This window comes from Aureobasidium melanogenum, assembly GCF_000721775.1.
Source record: "Aureobasidium melanogenum CBS 110374 unplaced genomic scaffold scaffold_15, whole genome shotgun sequence".
NCBI classification, from domain to species: Eukaryota; Fungi; Ascomycota; class Dothideomycetes; order Dothideales; family Saccotheciaceae; genus Aureobasidium; species Aureobasidium melanogenum.
In genome coordinates this window covers 319,626-335,086 of record NW_024470067.1, presented here as the reverse complement: position 1 = coordinate 335,086, position 15,461 = coordinate 319,626, and the positions used below count along the sequence as shown (strand labels likewise).

At 51.1% G+C, this 15,461-nt stretch overlaps 7 protein-coding genes across 7 annotated transcripts; 3 read left to right on the top strand and 4 right to left on the bottom strand.

Annotated features, from left to right (window-relative positions):
• Positions 1 to 57: 57 nt before the first annotated feature.
• On the bottom strand, positions 58 to 1,191 carry M437DRAFT_14829 (uncharacterized protein; the record flags this gene model as incomplete). Its single annotated transcript, XM_041018782.1, has 1 exon — positions 58 to 1,191. A coding segment is annotated over one exon (1,134 nt), but the record flags the coding sequence as incomplete, so codon positions are not given.
• A 795-nt stretch (positions 1,192 to 1,986) lies between these two features.
• M437DRAFT_52118 (transcription elongation factor Spt5) lies at positions 1,987 to 5,084 on the top strand (the record flags this gene model as incomplete). Its single annotated transcript, XM_041022301.1, has 3 exons — positions 1,987 to 2,289; positions 2,342 to 4,765; positions 4,821 to 5,084. The coding sequence occupies 3 exons, from the start codon at positions 1,987 to 1,989 to the stop codon at positions 5,082 to 5,084; spliced, it is 2,991 nt and encodes a 996-aa protein (XP_040878417.1).
• Positions 5,085 to 5,469: 385 nt separating this feature from the next.
• M437DRAFT_67337 (uncharacterized protein) lies at positions 5,470 to 7,130 on the bottom strand (the record flags this gene model as incomplete). The annotated part of the gene is made up of 2 exons (XM_041024922.1): positions 5,470 to 6,716; positions 6,779 to 7,130. 2 exons carry the CDS (start codon positions 7,128 to 7,130, stop codon positions 5,470 to 5,472), a joined length of 1,599 nt encoding a protein of 532 aa, XP_040878416.1.
• A 1,235-nt stretch (positions 7,131 to 8,365) lies between these two features.
• Positions 8,366 to 9,502, bottom strand: M437DRAFT_15029 (uncharacterized protein; the record flags this gene model as incomplete). The annotated part of the gene is made up of 1 exon (XM_041018791.1): positions 8,366 to 9,502. A coding segment is annotated over one exon (1,137 nt), but the record flags the coding sequence as incomplete, so codon positions are not given.
• A 586-nt stretch (positions 9,503 to 10,088) lies between these two features.
• On the top strand, positions 10,089 to 11,858 carry M437DRAFT_10562 (WD40 repeat-like protein; the record flags this gene model as incomplete). Its single annotated transcript, XM_041018574.1, has 3 exons — positions 10,089 to 10,658; positions 10,719 to 11,331; positions 11,386 to 11,858. Coding segments are annotated over 3 exons (1,656 nt in total), but the record flags the coding sequence as incomplete, so codon positions are not given.
• Positions 11,859 to 12,409: 551 nt separating this feature from the next.
• On the bottom strand, positions 12,410 to 12,769 carry M437DRAFT_76534 (uncharacterized protein; the record flags this gene model as incomplete). The annotated part of the gene is made up of 2 exons (XM_041026643.1): positions 12,410 to 12,598; positions 12,653 to 12,769. 2 exons carry the CDS (start codon positions 12,767 to 12,769, stop codon positions 12,410 to 12,412), a joined length of 306 nt encoding a protein of 101 aa, XP_040878413.1.
• A 652-nt stretch (positions 12,770 to 13,421) lies between these two features.
• On the top strand, positions 13,422 to 15,170 carry M437DRAFT_52219 (uncharacterized protein; the record flags this gene model as incomplete). The annotated part of the gene is made up of 2 exons (XM_041022318.1): positions 13,422 to 13,807; positions 14,018 to 15,170. Coding segments are annotated over 2 exons (1,539 nt in total), but the record flags the coding sequence as incomplete, so codon positions are not given.
• Between the last annotated feature and the right edge of the window lie 291 nt (positions 15,171 to 15,461).

Here is a 15,461-nt window from a genome sequence, read left to right as displayed (position 1 = left end):
AGAACTACCTGAGACTCCTTTTGTCTCTTCGACATTCGCCTCATCAGCTGCGGAAGCAAGTGCAGCTTCGAGTATCTGTTTTCCTTTCAAGAAAGCTTCGAGTTCTGCACCAATTGCTGCAACCAAGAGCTTCCAACTGCGTGCCTCGGCAAGCTTGTGCTTGTTCTCAAGCTCTGTAGTAGTCTGCTCGAGCATAGTGAGTAGCTCCTTCGTTTCTGTGGGGGAATCAACCTGAGATTGCGACTCTTTTCCCATGCGCGACATAGCCTTTGCAAGCGACCTTTCGAAGGCAGAAACTTGCTTCACAGCATCTCTCCAAACGAGAGCACCTTCTTCAAGCGCCTCACGCTCAGCATCGCTAACATGACGCTTTTCAACCAGCGAATCTCGCTCCCGACTGAAGATGTCCTTCGCAGATTCCAGAGTTCGACCTTGAGAAGGTGAACGCCAAAAGCGGTCCATGTCTGTAACATTGACGATAGCTGACCAGTGACTTGCAGAATCGTTGTGAAGGAAACCTCGTATAGAGTCCTCAACGATGCCTAGGCTTTCCGTGTACGATGCAAGGCGGGCGTCAACAGTGTTCTCAATCTCCTGCGCCTCAGCCCTCAACTTGCGCTGATCAGCTTTCAAGCGAGCTAGCCTGGTTTCGAGATCGTTGATCTCGGTTTGCATATCATCTGCTTGTTTGTGCAAGTCAAGAGCACGGTTGTGTTCATCACCAGAGCGTATTTGAGAAGCGCGTGACTGTAAAGCGTTGCACTTCTTCTGCCAGGCGTCAAGTTGGTCGACAACAGACGCGAAGTGCTCGAGGCTTGGAGCCAGATACTGAGACTCCTGAGATTTGAGTTGTGCCAGACGTCGCATAGTGGCATACAAGCCGATCCTGGCATGACGGAGGTCAATCTTCTCTGAATTTGAGGAAGAGTGTGGTTTTGCCTTGAGGGCACTGGCAGTCGGTGTGCTGGAGCCTGTCGATAAGCCATCGTCTTCTGCAGCAGAGGTCGGTGGTGCATCAAGACCAGAGAGGAGGGCATCAGCTTGTGCATCGAGGAGGACTTGCAAGTGAGCTTCAAGCTCGCGCTGTTTCCGTCGGAAAAGCAAGAGAGTATCGTCGGTCTGAGTGGAGGGGCCGGCATGAGAGTGCGAACTTGTGGGGACATAGATGCTATTTACGATGGGTTGAGGTACGGCAGAAGCAGCCATCGGAGAAGGAGTACGCCATCGAGGGTTCTTGGAACGGCGACGAGTGTCGGGCGACAAAGACGAGGGAGAGTAGCGAGGAAGCGCATTAGAGAGCCATGATGAACTGTAATCAAGTCAGTCTGTCTACTGCGTCATGGTTGTATCGTCAGAAGCAGTCATACCCCTCCATGTCTGATAAACATATGATAACAGAACAAGTATTACACAGAGATATCCAGGTGGTGAGTGTTCAAAGCAAAGAAACCTACTGTTGTCGTGTCCTTGGTCAACTCGGACTACTATCATGTGAACACATGAATGGACTGCAAACAAGACAAACTTGGTGGTTCGGTCTGCAAGGACCGGAGTGCTTTTGGTGGGCTACGATATTGTGGCTATTGCTGTATGAAGGTCAGCAGCATGCATGCTTCGAGACAGGCCTGAGTGACAGATGCCTGATTGGTCGGACGACTTATGGCAGGAACTGTGAGAAATGAAGAAGAGTGAACAAAGAAAGAGCTGCCCGCTGCTTTGGTGACGGTGCGGGAAGAGCCGCTTTGGAGCATTGCCCATTGCACGTTTCTGGAGCATCCACCAACAGCGTCAGCGACACGACAATCTTGCTCTCCGAGTCAACTTTCCTTCTACAACAACCACTCATCGCCCTGCCTTGATCGCTTTCCAACCATTCACCATTCAACAATCAACTGTCACTTTCACTATTCCTACTCGACAGCCGATTGAACTCCAACTTTCTCCTTAGCGTCGCCGCGTCGCTTCCTCCACGCAGCATACTTCACAATGTCCTTCCTTAACCAAGACTTTGGCGATGCCTCAGATGATGAGGAGGAATTCAACCCTGCCCCTGCTGTCGCCTCTGATGACGAAGCCGACAACAACGACGATAATGATCAGGGACAGGACGACAACCAGGACGATGACGATGATGCTCAACCCAATGCTCGCCGTTCATCTGCCCAAGCAGACGACCAAGACGATGACGATGCCCCGAGTAGGCGTCGCGCAAACAATGACGACGATGATGAAGAAGAGGACGACGAAGATGAAGAGGATGACGAGGAAGATGAAGAGGACGAGGACATAGTGCGTTTTCCTGGCCCACTGCTATCCCTGTGCTGCTAACTCTTGCTTCTAGGGCCATCCCCGTAAACGTCGTCGCAAGGGTCCCCGTAACCAGTTCCTCGATGTCGAAGCCGAAGTGGACGATGAAGACGAGGAGGAGCCCGACGAGGACGACGAAATTGCTGGCGAGGAGATGCACCCTGACGACTTGCTCGAGCTTCCCGCAGGCGCCGAACGTGACGACCGCAAGCATCGCGAACTCGACAGACAACGCGATCTGGCTGCTAGCATGGATGCCGAGAAACAAGCACAGGCCTTGAAGGAACGTTATGGAAGAAACAGAGCTGCCAATGTCGATTCAGCCGTCGTGCCTCAGCGTTTGCTACTCCCCAGTGTCGATGATCCGAAAATCTGGCGCCTCAAATGTAAGCCTGGCAAGGAACGAGAAGTTGTCTTTGCCATCATGAAGCGTATCGAGGACCGCGCAGGTACAAGGGAGCCGTTGCAGCTTATTTCAGCATTTGAAAGAGGTGGAGTCATGGCTGGCAACCTCTACTGCGAAGCTCTTGTTGTTGAACATGTCACAAATGCTCTCGAGGGGCTTCAAAACGTCTACATGGGCACCAAGCCTATGATGGTCCCTATCACTGAGATGCCCGATCTCCTCCGCACTCGCAAGAGCAAATCTCTTGAACCTGGCATGTACGTCCGTGTTAAGCGCGGCAAGTACGCTGGTGATCTGGCTCAAATCGACGAGGTTGAATCCAACGGCACAGAGGTTACACTTCGCCTTATTCCTCGTCTGGACTATGGTTTGAATGAAGATATCAACGCCGCTGTCGACAGCAAGCGCAAGCGGGGCGGTTTTGGCGCAAATACTGGCCCTCGTCCGCCACAGCGTCTTTTCAGCGAGAATGAAGCAAGAAAGCGTCATGGTCGTTACCTGACAAAGGGCACTGGCTTCACCGCGAACACCTGGACATACATGAACGACACCTACGTTGACGGCTTCCTCATCAAGGATTACAAGGCTAACCACTTGCAGTCCGAGGACGTCAACCCTACCCTGGAAGAAGTCACCAAATTTGCTGCTGACGCCGAGGATGGAACTGAGAATCTGGACCTGTCTGCTCTCGCTGCTACTATCAAAAGCAACAGCTCTGGCGCTTTCCTCCCTGGTGATCATGTCGAGATCTGGCAAGGCGAACAACGTGGTGTCGTCGGAAAGGCTGTTTCAGTACATTCGGACATCGTGCGCATTCTTGTCTCGTCTGGTGAGCTTTCTGGTCAAATTATCGAATCTCCAGTCAAGGGCCTACGTAAGCTCTTTAGAGAGGGTGATCACGTCAAGGTCATTGGCGGCAGCAAGTACTTTGATGAAGTCGGAATGGTTGTCAAGATTGTCGAAGACCGTGTCACCATTTTGACTGACTCAAATCAAACCGAGATCACCGTCTTTAGCAAAGACTTGCGTGTCGCTACAGATTCAGGCGGTCAGGTTGGTGTTGGAAAGTACGACCTGCACGAACTTGTCCAGCTTGACGCTTCGACTGTAGCCTGTGTGATCAAGGTGGATCGCGAATCACTTCGTGTGCTCGACCAGACTGGCACAGTTAGATCTCTTCTCCCTTCAAACATCTCTAACAAGCTCGAGCGCCGCAAGAATGCTGTTGCCACTGACCGTGAGGGTTCCGAGATCCACATCGACGATACTGTCAAGGAGGAAGGTGGTGAAGGCAGACAAGGTCGCGTTCTCCACATCCATCGCAACTTCCTTTTCGCACACAACCGAGAACAGACCGACAACGCTGGTGTCTTCGTTGTCCGCACAAACAATGTCAAGACTGTTGCAGCCAAGGGTGGCAGAGTTGCCTCGGCTCAAGCTGGTCTTATGAAGATGAACCCAGCACTACAGCGTCCCGGAGCTCAACAGGCTGGTGCTCAAGCTATGCCGCCACCACGCCAGATGGGTCGTGACAGACTCATTGGCAAGACTTGCACCATTCGCAGAGGTCCTCACAAAGGTCTTTTGGGAATTGTCAAGGACAGCACAGACACTCATGCGCGTGTAGAGGTTCATGGTAGTAAAAAAATCATCTCCATCAGCAAAGACTTCCTGACTGTCAGAGATCCGGTCACTGGTGCTGTCATTCAGCAAAACGCAGGCCAACGTCCTGGTGCTCCACCAGCTGGTGGTGCTGGCGGCAGACCTCCGGCATGGGGAGGCGCAACTCCTGGTAGATTCGGAGCTACACCTAGAGCGTCAGACGGTGGACGTACTCCTGCATGGAAGCCTGCAGCTGGCGGTCGCACTCCTGCATGGGCTGGCGCAGGTGCAGGTGGAAGAACTGCTTATGGCGGTAGCGGAGCGAGCAGCGTGCCGGCATGGCAGAGAGGAAGTGGAGGTACCACAGCTTACGGCGGAGCAACCACATATGGAGGTCAAACGTCTTATGGAGGCCAGACATCCTACGGAGGCAGCACCGCGTACGGAGGAGTAAGTCCCTGTCCACTCATCAATACTTTGCGAACACAAAACTGACATACTATAGGGCACATGGAACCCAAACACCCGCACACCATACCACGGCGGCGGCACAGCCTACGAATCGGGCTCGAAAACTCCGGCTTATGGCATGGATGCTCCCACACCTGGCTTTAGTGCACCCACTCCTGGCAACTTGGATCAACCCACGCCTGGATATGGTCAATACCGCACTCCGGCGGCAGCACCTACACCAGGCGCCTTCCCTGAAACGCCTGGAGCCTGGAATGCCGAGACTCCTGCTGGTGATGGCGGTCCTGGCTACGACTGAGCGTGTGTAGAAGAAAAAGCACAAAGCGTGGAGCAAGACACGAGAAGGAGTTTGCATTTACCGGGGCGTTTGTTTTGTGCCCTTTTACCCTTGAAGGCGGAGCCATGGAATTGTTGGCTCTCTGAAACTTTCTTTTCACAGACAAAAAACAACAGGTTTATGTGATATCCGGAATGATCAAAAAATGCAATCCTTTCACCTTCGTTGATCTGTTCCAAGCTTAATTGTGATGCCCTTTGCTAATCTACCACTTGTGATATTGCCAAAGCGCCTGAGACTTTGAATTAATAATGCTTTTCCTGCTCCACGAAAGAACAACAGAGATGAGTGTGTTTCAACAACAGATCCGACACGTACCGTACGCTCACCAAGTCTTCCTCCCTAATCACCTTAGATCATGCTCAGGACATCTACCCAGCACCCACTTCTCCCACATCTTCCATTTCCTGGTATCGACACTGATACCATCATCTCCCAGAGCGTCAACATCAACCGGGAAAGCTCTACCATTGCAATTGCACCAAGGCACAGAGTTTGGCGTATCCGGCGAGTTCAAAGGCGGGAAATCCATCTCATGGGCTGCTCTCCCGCGCTCTTCATCATCCGAGTCTGAGTTGTTGTGCTCCGAGTCGGAGTTATTGCTATCCCAGTCCGATGCCGTCGAGTGATTTGCATCGTTTTGATCAGCTTCGTCCCAGTAAAGATCATTTTCCGAGTCAGACTCGGAGTCCGACGAACTCAATCCACCAGGAGGATCGTCGGGTAATTCTATACCTGCGTTTTCCCAGACTGTGTCGAAGTGAGTTGCGTAGTCGATGCGTCTGAGCGATACCCAATCTAGTCTTCGCATTTCGGTGTGTAAAAAGGCGAGGATGGTTTTCCACATGCTGCCTTCTCGGAGCATTACGTCTCTGAGTCTTAGTCCTCGTAATCTGTCTTTGTGACGGTTGGCAAAGGCGATGATTTCGTCGGAATGTAAGCGCCAGCCTTGTATTCCGAAAGCTATTAGTCTGCTCCAGCGTACGTTGTGAAAGATTGTTTCGAGAGGTAACCCGATGGGTCGATGGGAGGGAAAGCCCACGTGAATAGCTTCCATGTTTACAGCTGCTGAGAAAACAGTCTTGAAGAGGTGAGAAAGTTCGAACATGCGGACTTCAAGGTCTGTGCCGTCGTCGAAGTAGCCATCGTCAAAATGCAATTCCAGACATGTAAGTCTTTCCGCTAGTGTTGAGAAAGAGCCAGTAGGATTTTCTGCCAGCACGAGGGCGCTCTGCGGGCTCAGCATCGGCGAAGAAAAACGCGAGCAAGGTGACCGAGACTCCAAGAGTGCATTTCCTATTGTTCTTGCACTATGCGCACAGGCAGGCGCCCATTTGAGCTCCACAAAGTGGCTGATGTTTTGGTGATAACGGATGTAGGTGAGCAATTTTTCGTCTTCTTGATCTTGAACCCGCAAGATCTGGACGTGCTGTAAAACGACAAAAGCCTTCATGGCTTTCCTCAGAACTTCGACATCTCGTTTTGAAGTTACTATTTTCTGCTGCTCGTATATCTTGCAGCGGAATCTCTCGATATTAGATTTGCCGATGCTTTGTTGGATTTGAGCATCAAGTGACTGTATACTTTCTCGACCTTTGGATGCATATCAGCAAATTGTCCAGAGAAGCGCTGAATGATACCGTTCTTCTTGGTACCTTGTGTGCAAAAATACGGCACCTTGTAGCTGAACTTCTTGACATGCTTCGCCAGGTGCGGCTGATCGGCGATGGCCTCTAATCTCGCAAGCCCCTTTGACGAGAACCTGGTTGTAACACGTGCGAACTGATGAGAAGCACCCAGAGCAGCGAATCGTCGACAGAGCAATCTAAACTTGCCAATGTTTACAACCTGGTCTTGAGAAGGTAGTGGGTCCGGCCTGAAGCTTTCTTGAGATAGGTATGCTCGCTTGTCGACGCTTACGAGCTTCTCAGGGTCGGCGGCTATGAGATCAAGTATATCATGAAGCAGCTCATTGGATAGATCGAGGGCCCCTCGATAGCCGGTCATCGCGCAACTTGTATCGTTTGGTGCCAGAAGAATCGTTTCGGTAGCTGTTCAGCCTGACTTGAAGAGCATTATACCCAGTGGTCGAAAAGGCGGCAAGGAATGAGGGTCGAGGACGAAAGCTCGAGAAGCACACGACAGAACAAGTAGACTCTTTGAGCGAGTTGCAGGCACATGACGACAGCAGTCGAAACCGCAAAAAGGGAAGTCTTTGGGGGAGTGGTCAGGTGGGTGCGCTGTCGTTGGCCTCTGTTGGCATCTGAATATTCGACGCCACCAACACGCACCGACGGGAAGACAGGATGTTATGCCCGTCACGATCGGACCGGGCCATCACTGCATACGAGTCAGATCATGTGATTGTGATATGGGCGAGGAGCGGCAATTATACAAAGCCCCTTCCATGCAGGTCGCTTCGCTGGCACTCGAGGGGAGATTGTGGCAGGGGACAGAGAGTGCGCCATGAGCGGGGGCTTTGCAGCGTTCTACTCATTTTTCGGCTGATTGCGCTTGCTGCATATTCGAACATTACTTTTGATTTTATCACAGGCAGGTACAGACCACAAGAATGAGCATCGAAATCTTGGGAAGGGCCGGTTGAAAAGGGAAACTATTATTTGCAGCTTCGCTCTTTCAGCAATCACCCAAATCTCGATGCCGGCAGATAAACTCCCCCTTGACCATTCACACTATCTAGTAGATGACATGAGATTGATGCATCTGCTGTTCAAATGGAGCAAGGTTTACAATTGCATGAATGGCATCGCTGTTTCATCTATGCATACACCCCAGCAATGCTGGCCACTGGATGGTGCAAGATTCAACTTCTGGTTACACTACTTCACCACGATAAACCTGCCGTGAGCCTAGACATCCTTTTGACGTAGGCAGAAAGCGTTTTATCACTAAGGCATTAGAGCTTGGCCTTCTCTTGGTTTCTTGCTGTAGTCCATTGGTGCGATCAACCTGAGCTACTGTTTTCGCCTCCGACCTGCATCATTTGGTGGCTTTTGTATGTTGCATGGGTTTTGAAGCTTCTTCTGTACAATTTGGAATCCTCGTGCAGTCCTCTGATTGTTGCTCGACCTCACTGGCCTCATCACTGCGAGAATTTCCTGGCCACTCGTAGCCAATCATGTTATCTCCCAAGCTCCAAGCTGGTCAGAAAGGGCGTGATATCATAGTACGGCCAGAAACCTAGCTAGCATTGCACTCTTCCTCTAGAGCGAAGCTGTCTTCTGAGCCTGCTTCTTCCTGATTTCAGTGCTACTAAGCTTGCCCTCAAAGTTTTGCTGCGATGCAGCACTTGACGTCTCTTTGGCATCCAGAACATCGACCTCCAAGACTTCCAATTTGGGCCATCCGTTCTCAGCGCGCTTGTCATTGACAGCACTTCCACCGGCCCTGGTTTCTGCAGAGATGATGAGAGCGGAGATGTCTTTCTCAGTGATGGTTGGGCCAAATGGATCACCAATCTCAACGCAGCGGACACTCAGGCCATTTGGATACTTGACATTGACTGCATGACCATTTGGGCCTGGCTCCTTCACTTCTTCTACGACAGGATCCGCGGCATCAGCAGTGGCAAAGTTCAAGATTGCATCAAGGAAACGATGAACTGATGCTTGACGGTCAGACCAGCTTTCAAGTTGTTCGGCATACTTCTTGTTCTTGAGCAGCTCATCGTTTGTAATGCCAATAGTGACGATAGACTCGGCCTGAGTCTGATCAACGGAGAAAGCAGTCATAGTGAGTAAGAGCTTGTGGCCAATGTGCAGATGGTCAAAAGTGCCACCAACAGCGACATGATGGTGCTCCTTGGTCGTCAAGCGAGGGGTTGTGGTAGGTCTCGATGTTCCAGACGTATGGTGGCAGTCGCAATGATGATTAGCAGCAGCCTGTTTAGCAGAGACAAAGGCGCGGACAAAGACCTCTCCTTGATCGTTCTCTACACCAAATGCATATTGCCATGGGCGTTGACTGGCAGCAAGGGACTGTAAATCGAGTACAGGTCCGTAGGATGTAGGATGTGCAGAAGCATCAAAACTAGATTGAGGAGACCAGGCGACAGGAAGGATACGAACATCAACACCGTCAGCATCTTCGACGTTGACGTTTTCTTGAGCAGCGATCAGACAAATAAGTTTGTAGACGGCAGCAAGAATAGTTTGAGTGGGCGCATAGAGCTCTGCGCGCGGGAGAGAAGCTTGTGCAGTCAAATGAGGTATAGCTAGTGCAACATCAAGAATCGAGGGTTGGACTGATTCTTTGGAAGCCAAGTCGGCCTCTTTCAGGACTTGGGTAAGAGTATCGCCATATAATTCTTTGAGAGCTGGAATAGTCGCGGGAGATGGCGGAGGGGGAAGCAAGAGAAGAAAGCTCGCAGCGTCATCCATGTTGGTGAGGCAGAGATTTGGATAGATCGGGGAGAAGAGAAACGTTTGATCGATAAGAGTCGACTTTGTGACTTGTATAAAATAGTTGTTGATGGGATCTCGAAGGAGATGGCATAAAAGTGTGGAGCAAGCTATCACATCTGACGTTCGCTATCAAATTGTCGTCGTAATGGGGACCCGACGAGGTAGGGAGGAGTTACGAATCACGTTCTCTTCTTCTGATCTTGAACAATAGTTGTTAGAGGGAGGTTGGAGCTGAATTCTGATCATGTCGCATTCAAACAAAAAGTCGATCGCGCAAGGGCTGGGACTGAGTGTAGCATCTCTTGGAGCTATCGGGAGTCCATCATCGTTGGCCGACATGCAGCGCCAGCAGCAGCCAGACCAACATTACCCTGACCGAACCCCGTTCCACCACCAACCACAACAGCAACCTACTGATCAGGTCGCGTCGCCCTCGGCTTCGGGCAGTAATCGCGCATCAGCGTTCGCGCCGGCATCAACATCCACGACATTGGCGAGCAGCGCCATGTCAGGGGGCCTCGACACTCCAAAGAAGGGCGACTTTAACATCCACCTTCAACAAGCCACGCCCACCCACTCGTCGTCGTCGTCGCAACCCCAACAGCACAACATGTCTGCTCTACCGAACACTCTGCTCCCGGGCGCTTCTTCTTCGTCATCGCGACCACCCACCGGTGCGACAACCTACTCAGCTCCGCAGACCGTCCCTACCATGCCCCCTCCCATCAACACCAACCAGCAGCAGTATACGCCGCGTCCTCCCACCCTCAATCCCCAGCACAGTCACTCGCGCTCGAGTCCTGCTGGCCTCGACCAAAAGTACATTGCTTTCTCCACCACTCCTACAAAAGCTTACAACTCCATCACCCCCTCGTCAAGCCACTCTCCCCTAGGCCTGGCCGACATACGCCCTCGTACCAATTCCGACTTGCTCAACCGCACGGGTACCCAGTCAGCTGCCGTCTACGACTATGGTCCTAGCCAGACAAACTGCAGCTACATGGCTCCGTGGGCCGCCTACTCGTTTGATTGGTGCAAGTGGCCGGTGCCCAACGGTAATAGCTGTGGTAAGATGGCCATTGGCAGCTATCTCGAGGACCCTCATAACTTTGTGCGCCGCACCTTTGTCCCGATCAATCCAACCGAACATCCTGACTGACCAGACCTACAGATTCAAATCGTCGACACGCAGATCACCTCCCAGGATCAATCAGCCATGGGCGGTCCTGCCTACGGCATCGACTATGTCAAGGTCGCCGAAGCCACATGCGCCTACCCGGTGACGCGTATTTCGTGGGAGCCTCCATCTTCATCCAAACAATCTACCGATCTTCTTGCTACCTCGGGCGATCACTTGCGCCTGTGGTCCCTCCCCTCATCCTCTCAACCCGCCATGCTGTCCAATAACATCAACCGATCCGCTTCGGTCAATGTGCGCGATCCTTCCGTCCAAAAGCTGCAGCCTCTCGCGCTCCTCTCAAATTCGAAGACCCCTGAACACACTGCTCCTTTGACCTCTCTTGATTGGAATACTCTCTCGCCGAAGCTTATAATAACATCGAGCATTGACACGACTTGTACTATCTGGGATATTCCTACACTTACAGCGAAGACGCAGCTGATCGCACACGACAAGGAGGTCTTTGATGTCCGCTTCTGTGCAGGCAGTGTAGATGTGTTTGTCAGTTGTGGTGCCGATGGAAGTGTACGAATGTTTGATTTGCGAAGCCTGGAACACAGTACTATTATCTACGAACCCTCGGAGAAGTCGGACAAAGATAAAGGTATTTATCATTCGGATTCTGCTTTAAGATGCAATTTTGACAAGTTTTATCCAGCGGCTCTGCCATCTTCTCCTACAAAATCGTCAGCAGCAGGACTACCATCATCTCCTCCACTTCTTCGTCTTGCCGCTTCACCACATGATGCACACCTTCTAGCAACTTTTGCTGCTGATTCAAACATTGTGCGCATTCTCGACGCTAGACAACCTGGCACAGCTCTGCTTGAACTTCGTGGGCATTCAGCTTCTCTCAACTCAATAGAATGGAACCCCAGCCGACGAGGCATGCTTGCCAGTGGTGGTGATGACAGCCAAGTACTTGTCTGGGATCTGCTCAATTCTGGCAATGGCGCCAGCATCAACGGCGGTGCTCAAGGAGAAGCTCAAGCAAAGGGCCCCTCAGCAAGCTGGAGATGCGATTACGAGGTTAACAACATTTCTTGGGCGCCACAAAGCGCATTGACCGGCCAAGGCGGCGATTGGCTAGGAGTCTGCGCTGGTAAAGGAGTATGGGGCGTCAAACTGTAACGATGATGAAGCAGAGCATTATTGAGCAGCAAAGTGCGATGATCAATTTTGCATATAATGCGTACGCGAGCGGCCTTTGAATGCATTTACGACCCGGGCGGTAACAGGTGGGGATTGGAAGCGAGGCGTCTTATGGATAAAGTATAGTATACTTGCACGATTACGTTTGCCGTGCAAGAGAAATCTAGGCATGGCATAAGACTGCCAAAAGCACATAGATGTCAGTTCCATGTCTCTCCCTCTCAGCTCCTCTCTGTGACATGATCTTTGCCCGTTTGTAGCCGAGTCTGCGTGAGCGATTTTATTGGTGTCCGCGTTTGTCGAGTGTCATTCGTCGCTCGTGTGTCGTGAACTCGTCTCTGCTGTGCAACAGCAACCACCAGTGACTACTGCATACTGTTCCTCGGTTCGGTCGTATCCTTGGGCACTCAATACCTGCTCGTGGTCGCTGGAGACTAACGTCGTCGCACAGCTACCTCGTTTCAAAGGCAGCCGTAGCTCGAGCGCAGGCAAGTGGTATAAACATCCTTCTCTTTCTCTTCCAACTCCCCTCACTCCTCAACCTCAATCTTGGTAATATACCTCCCCGGCACAACAACCAAACCCACAAATCTCTTGACCATATCCACTTTGACATTTCCAGTGTCGCCTTTGAGTTGCATTTGGTATGTTGCATCTTCGACTACACTTGCTGGTGGTTGGCGGTATTCGTGTGTTAGGGAGAGGATTATGTTGCGTTCCTTGATTGCCAATTAGTAAGAGTGGTGGAGAGGAGAGGGAAGAGAGGAGCGGACTTGATCGGTGCATTTCATGGTGCCGACGAAGATGCGTGAGTCAGTGGTGTGCAGGCGTAGGGTTTTGTTGAGCAGGGAGGTGAGGTATTCGGTTGCTTCTGCGTTGCTGCGATCCATGGCTGTTGTGTTTCTGCTGCGATGACACTCAAGGGTTGCTGTTTCCTTGTGAGGAAGGTATGATTGATGGTTGTCGTTGTCAACATGACGGAATTGGTACCGCGGGGTGTTGAGCACGAGATGTGCTTTCTGCTCAAACTCTCTCTTCTTGGTCGACTATCTCCACCTTGCTCTGCTGACATCAACATTGGCTACTGTAATGTACCCTGTAAGATACCGCACGGAGAGCGCTTCCTCATAGTCGTTCGAGCAGGGTTTCTCCTCAGCAGCGAGTTCCTTTTGTTACTCCGTTAAAAGTCAATTCAATCCGTCCACCCCGCTGCACCTCATCGATTTGATAGGATAGCATCAGTCGATCTTCCAAAGTGGCCTGAGGAGTCCAATATGCCTCATGAGAGCTGTGCTCGATAGCAAGCTTGCGGCAATAATGTCACACTTGCCAATTGAGCGTACTTGGCTATGGCACAAGTTCTCATTGGAAATGTTAGCGCAAGTATGAGAAGAGGACCATCTTCTCCTTTGCACTTTTCTCTCTTTCCTTACTTTTTCCTTATCTGCGGTTGAAGTGGTGCTCTCAATTTACTAACTCCCAGGGGTATATTTTCTTGCCTGCTCCGATACTGCTTCACAACGAATTGAATCTGATACAATAATGGCCCCGACTCCATTGACTCCACCTTCCTCTGGTAGTGAGGCATCCTCACCCTTGGCTGCTCGTGCCGGAGTGAACAAGAAAAGACTTCCGAGAAGATCGAGTACGTCGTCAAAGCCTGCATCGCCGAAGTTCACCTGGAAGGAGCATCATCGAAAGACCTTGCTTGTGTGCCGTCAGCGAAAACTACTAGGAAAGGATATCTCCAAAGTCTTCAACTTGCTATACCGTGAAGACTGTATCCTTGCTGGGTATGAAGATGGCATCAGTCAACGAACGCTTGAATCACAATGGCAGGATCACAGAAAAGTAGGCAACAAGACATGGCAAAAAGTCCTGGCTTGCTCGGACGAAGAGCTTGAATCCTCCAGAAGAGAGATAGACGAGTGTCTTGCAAACGATGTTCCTCACATTGAGTCAACTCCGACGGCCAGACAATGGCGTCCATCGACTAGAAACACTCGGGTACAAACTTTCGATGTCCAAAACACCCCTTCCTCTTCTTCTTCGGCTGCGGCCACTGAAGATGAGGGGTCAAACACTATTCCGATCGAACCTTTGACCCCGACACCAAGTATCTCCAACGAAACGACAAGGTTGACAGACCAGTCCCCGGACCATCCTAGCTTGTCAAGTGAATCTGGACTTCCTCAAGAACAGATTCGACGCAGAGCGGTCAGTACCTTCAAAACTCGAAGCACCGTAAGCAGAAACGATAAATTCCCGATATACGACAAGGAGACCAGAACCAGGATCGTGGACGGCGAATGCGTTCCTCTCGCGAAGGCAACAGACAAATATTTAGTTGTGCCCCGTCGTATTCGGCCGGAGGAAGCTCACTCACCGGTTCCAGGTCTATTGTTCAGGACCTACGATGATGATACTCAAGGCGTAAGGGGCCCAAAAGCAGGAGGAGAACTTGCAGGAAAGTTTGTCCACCTGACATGTCCTGCACCTGAACCGCTACCTTGTGGTAACAGCTGCCTGTTCACCACTATCGTCAACCACATAAATTATGTAAAAACCCCTTCGGAAGTTATCAGCACAACGTCAAATCTATTCTTTGCTATGACGCGGGCAGCAAAGTCGACTGCAAACCCAAGAATCAAGGTGATTTGCAGTAGCTTTATTCCCAAGGAGGCGATCTACCATGCGCGACCATATCATTGGCGCATAAAAGGCAAGAGATGGTTTTTCGCCGGAAAGTGGAACAACTCAACTTATCACGAGTATCTTATATGGGCAAAAATTCCTCAAACCGCTGTTCTATGCGACTTTTCCTTTGCCGAACTGGAACGGCATTCAATTGGCAATCCATCCATGCAACAGGTTCTTCGAATCAACAGCTTACGGTCAGGGGATGGTAATACCAATTTGACAAACCAATTTAAGAAGGAGAATCTGATTCTGTCGTTTCCTATGGTCGAAGGACTTGCCAAGTTCCTACGACACTTCTCAATCGACGTTAGGACTCCCTACACGATCATCGCAAGGCTTGTCTCTGAAACGATGCGAGGCTTTGTAATCGGCCTGCCTGAGACAACTGCATTAAGATGGAATATGCTAGCAGAAGCTTTTACCTTCGCCCTTACCGCTCACGAGCCCATGACCAATGTTTCAGAGGAAACGCTCTACGGGGTGAAAGAGGCATTCAAGCTGGGTCTTTGCACGAGCCTGGGAGATATCAACTGGCATTTGGATGCCAACAAGAAGAGATTGATGCTTATGAGAGGAACGCAAAAAGGGCTGGATGTGCGTATGATGCTGGTAGATGAGATTCCGATCAAGCAATGCCACACGGGCTCTGCGGATGTTGCGAATGACCGGGAGCTCATCGATCTGACTGGCGAAGATGAGGACGACGAGGAAGGGGAACACAGCGGAGAGCACGGCGAAGACAGCAGCAACGGGGATGTTTACAGAATGGTCGAAGAGGAGGCCCAGACAGGAGCGCAATCCGCTCAGCCTCAACGACAGCAACGACCCGTCCAGTTACCCCACCACAACGAGCCGCAAGAAAACCAAATGACAGGCGACGAA